The following is a 14,442-nucleotide window of genomic DNA, read 5'->3' on the forward strand; positions in this document are numbered from 1 at the left end:
GAATTTGACTCAGTGACTAAAACCAAGCTGTGGTTGATGTTGCTGGATTTAGGGATGGAACTTTTCCTAAGTGAAATTCTTTCACTCTGTGCATGCAGATTTAGCAGCAAGAGTACTTTTGGGCTTTAAGTGTCACCCGGATTTTCTTAAAAGTGGGCAGTGCACCAAGGGTGTATCCAGGCTTCACTGCTTTTTACTCTTTACATTAAAGGCTTGTGTCGCTACTTGACCTCAAATCTGGTAGATACTCCTAGAATCTCCGAAACACAGGTGCCTGCGCTGCCCTATGCAGACGACATGGTCCTCAAAGCCTGCACTCCCAACGCTCTGAGGTTGCTGGTTGATCGCTTCGCCTCCTTTATGTGCAGTCTTGACATAGAGAGCAACTATGGAAAATCACAAACCATGGCATGCAGGCCTGGTAAAACCAGTTTACCCAGACTCACTATTAAAGGCCGACCGCTTACTAGTGTTAGCTATTTTAGCTATCGAGGAGTAATTTCTAGTTCCTCTGGGTCTTGGCACTCACAGCTAAATAGTTCTTGCCTTCAACTCAGCAGATCTGCAGGAGCTATCTGCAGTCTCTCAAGATCAAGGGACAAAGTCCCCTCTTTTGAAAATAGATAATACCCAATGTGTTACTTCTGCCACATACAGGACAGGGATATGGGGTTTTCACAGCACTCTCTCCTTCAAGCTGAGGAAACCCCAATTTGTCTTAGGTTTTTGTACCTTCTGTTGTCCACCTCTAGTTGTATTATCCACTCAGAATTAAATCAAGGATGTATTGCTCATCAGGTTCATCTGGCCCCCTTATGGCTGCGGGTTTGCATGTGGGTGAACCCAGATGCATTACTCTGCAGGAATATCATTTCGGATTGTATCATCCTGGATAAGGGGTCTTCAATCCCGTGGCTGAACTAGATCTCTAAACCTTTTGATGCTTTGGGACTATCCTCTCTGTTTACAGAACCCAGAAGCATTAACAAAAAGGACACATTTAAGGTTAAATCTGATTTTCGGAAGTATAGTGAGGAGGTAAAATTGAGAACAGAATTATCCATAGTTCATTGTAGGTCTATTATAGATCTTTAGCATCAGTGGAGCCTAATATTTATCATTAAATCTTATACACTAGGAGAGATGACTTATTTTGTTTCAGAGCTGAACGATATGGCGGCTTCTGTGTTTTACATACACAAAAAGAGAACTGGGGGTCAACAAAAGGACGCACAAAAAGATAAACGTGTATGTTTACAAAAAATATCACATATGAATTAAGAGCAGAGCATGGATTTCCATCAATCTAACTCTCGGAGCAGAGCATGAATTCTTGTCAATCAAGCTCTAGTGATCAATATTATCATTTGGTCATCCGCCCAGACTGAGAGGTCTGTCCCTTGATCATAAGGACTACCTCGATGGCAAGCTCAATTGCTCAAATTAAATGTGGAAACGGGACCTCACATAGAGAAAGAAAAAGATATACTAATGTCCATAATCAGAAAATCCTATGTGGTGCAGTGCAGAGAAAATATATATGTGTGAGAGAAATTTAAAAAGGTTGTGTGGAGAGACAAACTACTATGAATGATACGACACTCCTCACACCTAATAAAAAAACCGTGCAGAAAAAACTCTAGCAGTAATACAAAGTGACTGCTATTTATAGGTCGACATGTTTCAGCCATCCAGGGGTATTCCCCACGGCTTTCTTCAAGACCTGTATAAGTCAAACAAAGCTACTGCATACAACATTCACTCTATTATAAATATAGTGTGAAAGAAATTAATCAAGGTTGGAAAAACGATACAACCTCACTTTGTACTAATCCTCCAATCACCGGGTGCAATCGTCACCCGTCTTGATCAAGGATCAAACCTCACCTCACAGGCTTCTGTGTTTTAACAGAGACACTAGTTGGTCGGTGTTTCAGCTCTGCCTTGCCCATGTGATAAATCATTTGAACAATAGTTGCTGCACTTGATGTTTTTATGTAGTTTTTTAAATTTTTTACGGAGATGCTTTCTTAAACCTATAATATAGGGTATCACAGGTGTTAGAAGCTTTGTTTCACTTGCAATTATTGATTCCCCCGGAATATGTTTATGGATCAGCTCCTTTTTAAAATCTGCATTAAGAACTAGAAACTCACTGAATATGTAGGCACAATTATTTTATTTTTAGTATAATGTTATTTACTAGCGGTCTTATTATTAGAATTTTATCATTTTGAAATTTTAGGATTATTAATGTGACACGGTATACGAAATATTATAACCAGGATAACTTCTACTTTATGCGTGCTCTTGATTACTGTTATTTTCTTTTTTTGAAAGCGCATTTTATGATACCCACAGGTATTTTTATCGTGGTTAACTTAATCGTACTGTGCTATTACTGTGATTTGTATTCTCTTTTATGACCAAATAAAGTTGAATAAAGATTCTTCTGATCTGAATTTAATAGTTGTAATTTAGTTGATGGGCACCATGAAAAGGGAGCAGTGGGGTCCTGTACTCATGAAGCTCTATTATCAGCCTTGTTCAGAGATCAACTTCAGGGTTTTACCCAATCTCACAATTTAATTAATGCTGGAAATGCATTCTACGAAGGGTATCCCCAGGAGTCTTCCAAGAAATCATCAAAACTTGGCTGTGAAGGCAATTTGATTGGATTACAGATGGGCAAGCTATTGCACCACTTTGAATGCGGTATAACGTTTTGAGCGGTCAATTATATTAACTAATGAAAATTAAGATGGTTCCTCTATTCCATGGCTGTCCCATAGTAAATCATTATAAATTCTAATTATTGTGAGGGAATTGTGGAGAACACTCAAATGGTCAGAAAGTATATGGCTTAAATACAGATACCAATCCTTACACATGTTTCATTGGATAATAATACCTAGAATAGTAAGGGGGGCTAAATATTTTGAGGTGAAGACCTTGCTGGGGGTTGAGAAGCAAGTGTCTCGAAATAACACCTTATGAAGAAGAAATGTCCTTATCAACAAGTGTCCTTATCAGACAAACTGCTCTAAGGTAGGAGGGCGGGGAAGTGGCTTTATCCTTCTGCTAATGCTGTCTTTTCTTATTCCTCCTCATTTGTCCTGCAAATGATGATGTGTTATTGTTTATGAAGCCAGCTCCTAATGCAAGAAATGTGAGGCATATTTTCAGCAGTGGCCGGCTCAAGTTAGTGAGGTGGAGTGGGGCAGGGCCCGGCATGGGGGAAGCCAACAGACAACAGATTAGGTATTATTTATTTAATTAATTATACCTATTCTGTCGTCCGTCGGCTTACCCTCCTGCCGGGCCCTGCTCTGCCACACCGTGCTTACTTGAGCCGGCCGCCGCTGCATATTTTCCAGACCTCAAGACTGTGAATTGACAATAAGGACCCACATGTCCAGTTGGTCGTGAAGGAAGTTATAATGCACCCCTTGCGCATAAGACTACAATGCACCAAACCCGAAGGCTTGATGCCTTATGATTGCACGCTGTGCAGTCACCTTTCTGTATATCTCTATATTACAAGCTGTTATAAATTGATTCATTTCGGCTCCAGTCTGAGAAATGATTTTTATTGCTACTTTGAATACGTGATTTATGTTATAAGAAATGTGATTGTTACTTTGATTGCTTCAATCATTTGTATTGTATGGCTGTTTTAATGGATTAGGCTTCAGTGTGAGTTTTAATTTATTTTAATGACTAAACGAAACAATAAATAATACAATGGTCATGACAAATGGAACTCTGGCATTGAACTGAAAAATAAAATACAAAAAGGAGCTGGTAGCAGGGTAAGACAGGGTGATCTTTAAGCAATGTTCATTGTTGCTGCCAACCCTACATTGTAGAGAAAGCAGAGGAAATGAATTAGTAGGATATATGGCTACGAAGGGTTTTACAGTGCTTGGTTTCTAGCAAAATAGAGAAATGAGAGGTTCTACATAAAAGCAATCAGAATACAGATGTGTGAACAGCTGCATTTGGTTTCAAGCCTGTAACTTGCTTTGATGTTTTAAAACAATATATGACCAATGTCTCCAATGATCATCTTCATGCGCTAAGCAACAAACACCAAGATTTGCATGTAACCCAGAGCTCAAAAAATTAAATACCAGTCTTCCAAGGTCACTCAAAAGAGCATCACCCAGCTGTGAAATATCAGTCATATTGCAGAACAAAACGGTAAAAATGAGGGCACAGGTGGCACATAAAAAAATACTATTTTATTACAAAATGCTGCTAACAACTAACCACAGTTAGAGCCTTGTCCACATATTCCTTAACATAGGATCAACAGCTTCACACCGCTGTGAGCGACGTGGCTCACCTATGAAGTGTTTATTGCATTTAGTTTGCTAGACACTGAGTACTTCTGGCTCATATCATGCACAGATGATCCCACTTATTCCTCTCAGGATAAGCAGCATGTTCTGGGGACTCAGGGCTTATTGTACTCCATTCCTTAATCAACATGTGATGGAGTCAATAGAGTATAACTGAATAACACATCTAATGTTACACCAATTCTATTCCTAAATGTAATTGTGGTCTTCAGGATATTGTGTCTCTGATAAGAGGGAATTAACTCTACTTTTATGTAGTTGGAAGGTCCATTGCAGTTTACAAATAGCAGGGTTTGTTGTGGGCAATCCTAGAAGGAATGAGGAAAACAGCCATGGAAGGAATGACGTGGGTAGGCTGAAAGGAATGAAGTGGGTAGGCTGGGAAGGAATGAAGTAGGTAGGATGGGAAGGAATGTAGTGGGTAGGCTGGGAAGGAATGAAGTAGGTAGGATGGGAAGGAATGAAGTGGGTAGGCTGGGAAGGAATGAAGTAGGTAGGATGGGAAGGAATGTAGTGGGTAGGCTGGGAAGGAATGAGGTAGGTAGTATGGGAAGGAATGAAGTGGGTAGGGTGGAAGGAATGAAGTGGGTAGGCTGGGAAGGAATGAAGTAGGTAGGATGGGAAGGAATGAAGTAGGTAGTATGGAAAGGAATGAAGTGGGTAGGCTGGGATGGAATGAAGTAGGTAGGATGAGAAGGAATGAAGTGGGTAGGCTGGGAAGGAATGAAGTAGGTAGGATGGGAAGGAATGAAGTGGGTAGGCTGGGAAGGAATGAAGTGGGTAGGCTGGGAAGCAATGAAGTGAGTGGCTGGAAGTTGGCATCTTTGGACGAATGGTGCGGGCAATCGTAAAAGTAATGAAGTGGGCAGCCATGGAAGAATGAAGCGGGTAGTCATAGAAGAAATTAAAGTGTCGCCTGGCAATGAATGCAGTGAGCATCCACAAGTAATCAATGGAGAAGGCAGACCTGGAAAGAATTACTTGGCAGATATGGAAGGATGAAGTGGGCCACTAAATCATTTAATATGATTAATTTGCAGTTGCATTTTCAAACATTTTAGAACACTGGACCAATCTAATCTTCATTTTTTTGGTTATTTGACCATGGTTTTAAGTTAAAGATCATGATGTTGTCTGATTGAAAACATATCTAAATACTATATGAAAATACAATAAACAAAATTAAAAAAAGTAGTGAATTGTGACTACACTTAAACTTAAGAGCCTCCTAGACATCAAATAATTGACCCAACACTCATGTGTTGCCGTACTTTATAGGCATTACTGCTGAGCAAAAAAAGTTTCCTTTTACCCAATGAAACACAGAGAGTACAGTTCAGCAACCAGATGAATTGAACTGATAAAGGCCAGTCCAAGCAGATATGGATCCTACATCTTTCATTTCATTTCATGTATTTATTCATGATCAATTACTTAAAATTATAACATGGTAAAATGTACAAACTTTAAATTGCAAAGCACTAAAAAACAAAATCTGAAAATTATGACTAAAATCAAGGTGCATAAAAGTGTGTAAATAGGAAAGAGCAGGTTATCTGTATATAACGACTGAGGCTCGTTCCGGATTTCATGACGAGGCACTGATACAGTTTAATTTATTTCCACTTAGCATAACAAATTTAGAGTTTTTAAAAATGTAACCAAATTTACTAGTATTTTTTGTTTCAATTTTTTAGAATCATAACAATCAAAGTACATTTTAATGAAAAAAAACATGATATATTAGCAGAGCGATGATGAGGTTTAAAAATGTTAGGGTATGCTAATATAGTTTGCAAAGGGCTCGATTAGCCCAGGGTGTCTTGGCGCTTGCTTTGATACTGGAGAAGAAACGTGCAGGAGGAACAAGAGGCCTAGCAATTACTGAAAAGTCAAATTAGTTAAAAAGTTCAGTGTGTAATGCTTGTATAACCTGAACAGTCCAGGTTGAGAACGTGTCTGTGCTTAACAACGCAGCGGCAATAAAACAAAGATGTATCGATGTTTGTTAGAGTGAAATTCGGGCTTCTTGACACGTGTTGTAATTCTAAGCGGGCTTTCAGGCTTCACAGATTAGCTAGTTGGACATGCTGTTGGTGTACAAAATGTGCTAATAAATGGCCAATGGACGAATTGACAGGTAGGACTTGTGAAGGAATTCAGTTCTGAACGTATGGCATTGGTGATTCTCCCTTACCTTGCTAGGATCACAGGGGCAGACTGAGAGAGGCACAATTCAGTTGCCTCTTTGCAGGTTCATATCCCGTGGGCCACCAATATGGGGGCAGACAGGCGTCTACCTTCATTGTTTAGTTTAGGGCCGCAGCAGAGGGTACCAGGGTTCATTACGGTATTTGCATACCTTATATGATCTTCCTTTCCCTTCCCTTGGTTGTAGTCTGTTATTGGTAGGGCCGGGAGGCGCATATATAAAATGTTGCAACGGTTGTGGGTGCCTGTTGCTTGGCGCAAGTAGGGCTTCATGAACACATTTAGCAGCTTGTGGTTTATTTTGTGAGCAGAAATGCCAGTTTGTTGCATTTGTCAGCTTCAATGAGCATAATAGCACTGATATATTGGGGTGATTCCCTAATCACCCACGTTTTTTATGTGGATCATTCGGTTCACCATATCATTGATTTTTTTTGCTAGTCTTTGTTAGATTGGATGTCGCTAGAGCTGAAATGATGTAGTCAAAGTTTTTAAGTCTGAGGAGAAGGAGAGAGGCATAGTGTTGGACTTTCTGGAGTTTGCTGATAGCTTTAGATGGGAGACTTGCACATATACCATGCACAGATACTATTACAATACTGTATTCTGGAGATCATGACTGCCAAGACAAAAGCTATCCAATGAGGTAGCGTTCGCCCTAAAATGTGTGGTCCCTGTAACTGCTTACACTAACACTGCGTAAACTCCTCAGACTGAAGTGAAATAAAACTACAAGTAGATGATCTATACAGTGGAAGTATTAGGTGTGTCTTAATTGGTTAGAACATTTACAAAGTACAATTGGATTCATCCAGAACCATATGATGTGGGCCACTGCAAGAATTTCTCAACAAGTGAATCTCCAGCAGGCCTGGCAACACAAACTCCTCTTATGCTAAGGTAGGAGCAATGAGAAACCACCCCAGAAAGTCAGAAGTACCCGGCAGCATTGCAGGCAGGGAGTAGGGAAACACAGGGTGGTATCAGAGTTAATGGTCAGTAGACACAACGGGCACAAAAGGTAGCACAATAGGTAAACAGCATTTACCACGCATGCATAACAACGCGGTCATTACAACGACCGCGTTGTTATTTCGCAGACCGTTACAACGCACGTCCGAACAACGACTTGCGTTGGGGGGCAGAAGGTGTTGGATTTAAAATCCAACACCTTCCCTAGTGTCCGCACAGACTGGAGTTGGAATAGTAAATTATTCTATTCCAACATCCAGCGCCCCCTAACGCAAGTCGTTGTTACGACTAGCGTTGAAACGGTATGCGAAATATCAACGCGGTCGTTGTAACGACCACGTTGTTATGGCATGCGTTGTAAATGCATGCAAAAACATCACATATTCAGCGCAATAGCACCAAGATAAGAAAAGGTAGGATAAGATAAGATAAGAAAAGGTACAGCTCCATGCAAATCTTTGAAGAAATGTCATGAAGTCTCAAAACTGGAGTGTAGTGTAGTGTAGTGAAAATAGGGGGGGGGGGGGGTAACAAGCTCCAGGGGTCCCCATCCGGCAATGAGCAGGGGCGGCAGGCCACTGGCCTGAGAACGCCTGACTGGGTCCGGAGCATGGGAGTCCCCTCTCCATGTACCTTGCCGGGGGTCCCCCTCAAGTTTCAATACGTCACTAGTGCAGTTAATGAAATGCAATCATCGTCCTGCACAGTATTGTCCTACACCTTTTCATAACTGCGCGGTACCCAGAGGGTGAGTGTGGATCATCTCAGATTTGTTATTGTGATAGGCCACTCTTGTTCTTCAGCCTGACTGATGAACGCACCTAATGAATGAATTTAGTGAGATCAAGTGTGGAAATCTATTTCGCCAATAATTTTATCACTATCCAGCAAATCTTAAGCCTCACAAGCAACATTCCATAAGTGCAGGACAAAGTACAGCCTCAAATGAGAAAGGAGAATGTTTCAAAGAGTATATTTGCTTTTCCCAATAATGGCAAGCCCTGTAGAAGGGCCACAACTGAATGCAAGTTGCAACAACAATAGTAGATATATGTTTCTCTATGCAATCCATCAAGTACGTTATATTTGATCGTGAAAATACAATTTTACAAGCCAAATTTTGTCATAACTCAATCACATGAGTCAGGTTCATTCATTTGCACACAACAGATTACTTGAGGTTTTGCATGGAGCCCAGTTTACTCCATGGCAATCATTATAATGTATTTTTTGTCTAAACCTCTGTGTCATCTCCAATGAAGCAAGCCGTTGCACGTAACTGGAGGATAGCATTGAAAACACCACATTACCTAAAGTTTTGGCTACTTCCAGGTCCTGCTGCATGTACCCCGTACTTTTCTCCGTGTTCCCGAGAGACCAGTATGCACTGCTCAGCGCAGAGAAGACAGACCCCCTCAGCTTCAAACTGCAGGTCCCGATCTTCAGAGCCGCTTCCAAAACCACCACCGAGGCCCCATGATGCCCGGCAGTCAAAAGTTCTTGACCAATCACTGACACAACCACAAAGGGACTTTTGTCCAGCTTCATCTTCTGAAGTTGCTGATAGGTTGGCTCCAGGGACTCTGTGATGTGAAAAGAAAATGGGGTAGTTTAAAAAAATATGGCATTTCAAAGCTTCATAGAGTAAAGGATGGCGCACAGGCGTCTATGTATGCATTGTGTTCTCAAGTTTTGAGCATTTGTCATTGAATGAATACACCAATCTAAGCAAATGTACCGATTTGTGATAGGAGTCAAAGTTTTTATCTGTCTGACCAGTCAAATAGAATATTTTTCTGATTTCCTGGAGACTTTAATCAACACACTTTGTCTATGGAAATTAGGTCTTACCATGGTCTCGACCAAAATAGTTCTAGGTACATGATATTTCCAATAATAAACTTGAGCATCGTCTGTTTAGAACGTTAAGGCCTATCGATGCTCCTGGAATTGAGCATTGTAGGATGAACATGGGGAATGGACTGTCTCGAACCATCATGTTCATCCATGGCTCAGGCGATGTCATGAAACCTTCAAGTAAAGCATGTCTCTAGGGAGGTCTTTGGAATGCACTAGTTAAAGTATATACCTAAGATGTTAAGAAATCCTGTGTGTCCATTAAATTCAGGCATTGCTGTGATAAGTATGATCTGGTGATGCCATGAGGGATTCTCTGGAGGAACTTTCAGTTCAAACATGTCCCTATGCAAATCCTAGGAATGCTCTATCCATGTTCAAGAATGAAGCATAAGTCTTCAGAATATCTTTTCTATGCATAAGAAATCAAAGTTATTTTCTCAGCTGTGTGCCACACTTTTTAGAAATGATGGCTCAACTCCACTTGCAACATTGCACGAGTAGTAACTCATCACTTTGAAAGGAGTTACTATTACTACTAGGTAGTAATTACTCATAAAGTTACTACTTATAAAGTTACTGATAGTACAGTTACACTTCAAGAGTAAACTTACAATAAAAGTGTAACTTTACCTTTGTGAATCAGGCCAGTAGGTTTTTAACCCTTATGGGAATGGCCCGGAACATTCACGAATCCGTCACGCAAGGTACTGTTGACCAAAATCTTAGGTCTTCATTAAGTTTTACAGATGATGTAGCTGCTAGGCAACAACACATGCGTACTTGTGGGCCTGCATGTGAGCTGCAGTGATTTATGTGTGTCGCCTAAGTGCAAGGGTGCCTATATGTGTGTTGCCATCGTGTGGGAATGCCTGGGGTTGTGCACCAGTCCCTCCATTAATTTTGCCCTGGCAAGTAAATGCCTTAATCAGTGTTGTTTGCGTGACTGGACATCCATATATGTGTTGATCTATATGTGTTTGAAAGCCTGTCTTTGTGCATAAGGCCAGTAGCATAGAAAGGGTGCCATGGGCCAAAGCAATGTAAATGGATCAACAAGTGCTGTTGGGTAGTTTATGGCTGCCTTAATTCTGATGCAGTGTCTTCCACACAACCATTGGGCATTGATGCCTCTGTACCACCTGCACCATTGAAAGCTGCAACCCTTCATGGGTCTCTATATGTTGTGTGCCTGCACTTTACAGAAGGCAAACCTATTGCATTGCCATTGTTTGTTTCAGATTTAACCCCATCTTTCTCATGATCAAAGGCATGCCAGAGCATGAAAGCATGTAAGGAACACTCTATAATGTAATCCTTTGTTTGAAGGTTCATTTTCCAATCAAATCCCTTTGTAGGTTTCTTTATTGGTATTTCATGACACGGCTTCAGTAAAAAAAACTAACAAAACACTTTCTGAAATCCCAGTAATGTGTTCAGTGTGTCTATCGCAAAAAAAGGCCTCAAGGATTTCTCCCAAGCTAAAAACACCTTTGAAGTTTCAGATGAGAGTAATGATACCTTACCCAGAGTGCAAATTGTTAACTCCAGCATGGAAAGGTTAGAGATCGGGAATTTGTTCTAATTGCCCTGTGGTGTTCTGGTGCTGGAGTCTGGAATATTAGAAGATCTGGTGATACGAACACAACTTCTCTACTAGACATAGTGCAGATAACATACTGCAAATGTGATTTCAGAGCGAGAGAATGCGAGTGTGGCTATACATATGCGCGGCCACTCGCACTAGAGCCCCCACCCTTAAGAGTTCGGCGGACTGTGGCAAAAAAGTGCAATGTCTCAAGGCGCTTGGGAAACGCCGAACCACCGTAACTCTCAGCGCAGTGCCAGGCCGGTGAAAACTGGGTGATGACTTCATCACGATGCCTCTCCTTACTTAGGCGAAGGCGTTCCGGTGCGCTGGGGGCAATATCGGTTGGGTGAAGGTCAGCTAATCCAGCCCCTGACACTACAGGATCCACAATGCAAAGGGAGCTGCAGACACCGCCCACTGGGGCAAGGACTTCCACGTGTGTCTCTGCAGTGAGTGGACTCGGGGGAGAGAGTCCGGATAAATCTTCCCTTCAAAGGTGGAAGGAGTGTCTCCACCAGTCCCAGTGAGACGCCCCGTTTCCTTAATTGAACAGTGAATTCTGAACGAGCAAAGGCACCTGAGGAAGGCACGGAGTGATGAAATGCATTTTGCCGCTCGCTTTTAAAACTGAATTAAAAGGAGGGAGAGGTGTGTGTGTGTGCGAGTGTGCGTGCGTGCGTGTGTGTGTGTAGATATTTATGAAGTATTTGTATATGCATGTATACATATAGGGTGGTCCCAACCGGTTTGGTATAGTTAGGTCAGCTGTTCTATAGGAAAAGCATTGTTTGTGTTGCTAATAACTTTCGCACCGTTTGACGAAACGTCCCAAAAAAGATGTACCTTTTAGACTAGTTTGTGTATGGATATTTGGCAGAAAGCTAGCTCATGGTCCACAGATTGTGCTTTTTGTGATTTGGTGTAATCCGTTCAGTAGTTATGAGAAATTAAGGATAAACAATTATTGTATAACTGGACAGTTGAAACCGCAAGAGTCTCTCAATCTAAAAATAGAGAGTTCTGATTGGCCCAGGGAGCTTTATTTCCCTTGAGTCATCTCGCTCCCACAGGTGAGAGTGCTCTGATTGGCTGCCAGCAACATGAGAAAAATGTTGCTGGAAGCCATTACAGTACTCGGGGACTTTGTCTCCAGTCCTGAACATGTAGAAAACAATATAAGGGGGCAGGGTAGGAATACCCTGCCCCCCCAAGCCCCTTGGGGGGTCCCAGAGGGACCCTCTCTCAGCCAAAAATAAAAAATTACTAAGTTTATGCCTCAGGGAGCACATCCTCTGGGCTGTATTCATAAAGAGGAGGGGAGCTGCATGGCACCCCCTCTCCGAGCCTCCAGAGGCCCAGGGGAGGCTACCCCTGGGGTGAAATTTGTTTATATGGAGAGGGTGCTGCACAGCCCTCACCCCCGAGCCTCCAGAGGGCCCGGTGTGCCCACAACTAGAGATTAAATTACTTTATATGGGCAAGAGGGACATGAGGCCCCCCTCCGCAAGCGAGGAGAGCCCACCCTCCGTGACCAAAAATAGTATACATAGGGAGGGGTGTGTAGCATGGACCCCTCCCTGAGCCTCTAAAGGTCCTGGGGAGTCCACCTCCGTGGCAGAAATTTTACAAAATGGGGGGGGGGGAGGGGGCGGGCAGCGGGACCTCTCTTCCAGATCCATAAAAGACCCCAAGGAGCAGGTCCCTGGCGCCGATACATTTAGGGAGGTGGGCCACGTGGCCCCCTCCCTGCACCTTAAACAGTCCTGGGTCCCCATCCCCAGGGCTCAGAAGCTATGTCCCCTAGAGCCCACCCCCAGGGCATAGAGGTTTTCCTGCCTGTATCAGTGCTGTCAAAGAAACCTGTGTTTGTTTTAATTGGTGGAAGCATTTTCAGAACCCTCGTCAAGCGTGAGCAAACACAAAGTTTGCTACCAGCAGGCCGGAACTTTGAAAACACTCCTGCCCGCTGTTAGCAGATTTTTGATCTGCTTCCCTGCCTACACTGACGTGGGAAGTAAAACAGAACAAAATATTGCTCCCACCCTGAGGGAGAAGCAATAGTAATTGCTCCCTGTGGGCAGGAGCATTGCCAGCTCCCACAAAAGGACGAGAGCTGGCTGGGACTGCAGGGGCTTTGAGGCTCCCCCAGCATCCCCCAACAAGTATATGGTGGATGCCCTGGTTGGGCATCAGGGGACCTAACTTTAAAAAGTGCAGACCCCATACCCCAGGGCCAGTAGCTGCTGAGGGAGGGGGGCAGCTTTATGTTATGTTATGTTATGTTAATTGGGATGTATAAAGCGCGTAATCACCGGCAGGTCTCTTAGCGCTAAGAGAAAGTAACTGAAACCCCACCAATCGCTATCTGTCAGTACACTTGGTCAGAACGTATGTTTTTCCCAGACCTCTGTGAATAGTAAAGTCTTAAGTTTTTTCCTAACTGGGAGAAGGGTGGTTTCCTTGCATAGGCTTTCTCGTAGCTTATTCCATAGAGGGGGGATCAGGACAGAGACAGCTCACCCGCCTTTTGTAGTTTTGTTGAACCGTGGACAGGCCAGCAGGCCTGCCCGGACGAGTGGAGGGCACGTACTGGCACGTAGCTCCCCAGGTGGTCCTTGATGTATACCGGGATTTGTCCATGAAGGGCTTTGTGGGCAATGCAGAGGCCCTTAAACCTGGCTCACTGTTTGACGGGGAGCCAGTGCAGCTGCTGTTGTCCCCCTCCCCTTTATTTAAATAAATAAGGCACTAGGGGTTGTGATCCCCGGGGCCTAATAAGGCTCAGGGAGTGGGGCCATGTGGCCCCTTCCCTTTATTTAAAAAAAAGGCCTGGGGGATGGGGTCCCCAAGGCCTAACAAAGCTCGGGGAGGGGGGTTGTGCAGCCCTCACTCCTAATTTTCAGAAATGGTACTGGGGCGGGAGTCCCCAGGGCCTAACAAAGCTCCAGAAGGGGCGGGCCATGCCAGCCCCCTCTCCTTTATTTTTAGTAATGGCCCTTGGAGATTGAGTCCCAAGGGCCTTACAAGGCTCAGGGAGGGGGTCACGTGGCCACCCTTCCCTTTATTTTTAGTAATGGCGCTGTGGGATGGGGTCCCCAGGGCCTAATAAAGCTCAGGGATGTGGGCCAAGTGGTCCACCCTTCCCTTTAATTAAAAAAAAAACAGCCCTTTTTAAAGTTAGGTGCCCTGATGCCCAACCAGGGCATCCACCATATACTTGTTGGGGGATGCTGGGGGAGCCGCAAAGCCCCTGCAGTCCCAGCCAGCTCTCGTCCTGTAGTGGGAGCTGGCATTGCTCCTGCCCACAGGGAGCAATTACTAGTGCTTCTCCCTCAGGGTGGGTCCCCCAGGGCCTAATAAGGCTTGGGGAGGAGGCCACATAGCCCCCCTCCCTGTTTGTAAAAAGGGCCCTGCGTCAACCTCCAGCCTTGCACGGCCAAAGGCCGT

General features: G+C 43.5%; 1 protein-coding gene across 3 annotated transcripts in view; it reads right to left on the minus strand.

Moving 5' to 3' along the window:
* Nucleotides 1-14,442, minus strand: part of TTC28 (tetratricopeptide repeat domain 28) — a 1,841,724-nt gene that overhangs the window by 757,067 nt on the left and 1,070,215 nt on the right. For all 3 annotated transcript variants that reach the window (XM_085636419.1, XM_085636418.1, XM_085636420.1), the window contains one exon: nucleotides 8,858-9,130. In XM_085636419.1, the coding sequence (XP_085492545.1) occupies nucleotides 8,858-9,130 (273 nt within the window). The remainder of the gene's footprint in view (nucleotides 1-8,857; nucleotides 9,131-14,442) is intronic.

The sequence above is a fragment of the Triturus cristatus genome, chromosome 11 (assembly GCF_964204655.1).
Source record: "Triturus cristatus chromosome 11, aTriCri1.1, whole genome shotgun sequence".
In the NCBI taxonomy this organism is placed as follows: Eukaryota; Metazoa; Chordata; class Amphibia; order Caudata; family Salamandridae; genus Triturus; species Triturus cristatus.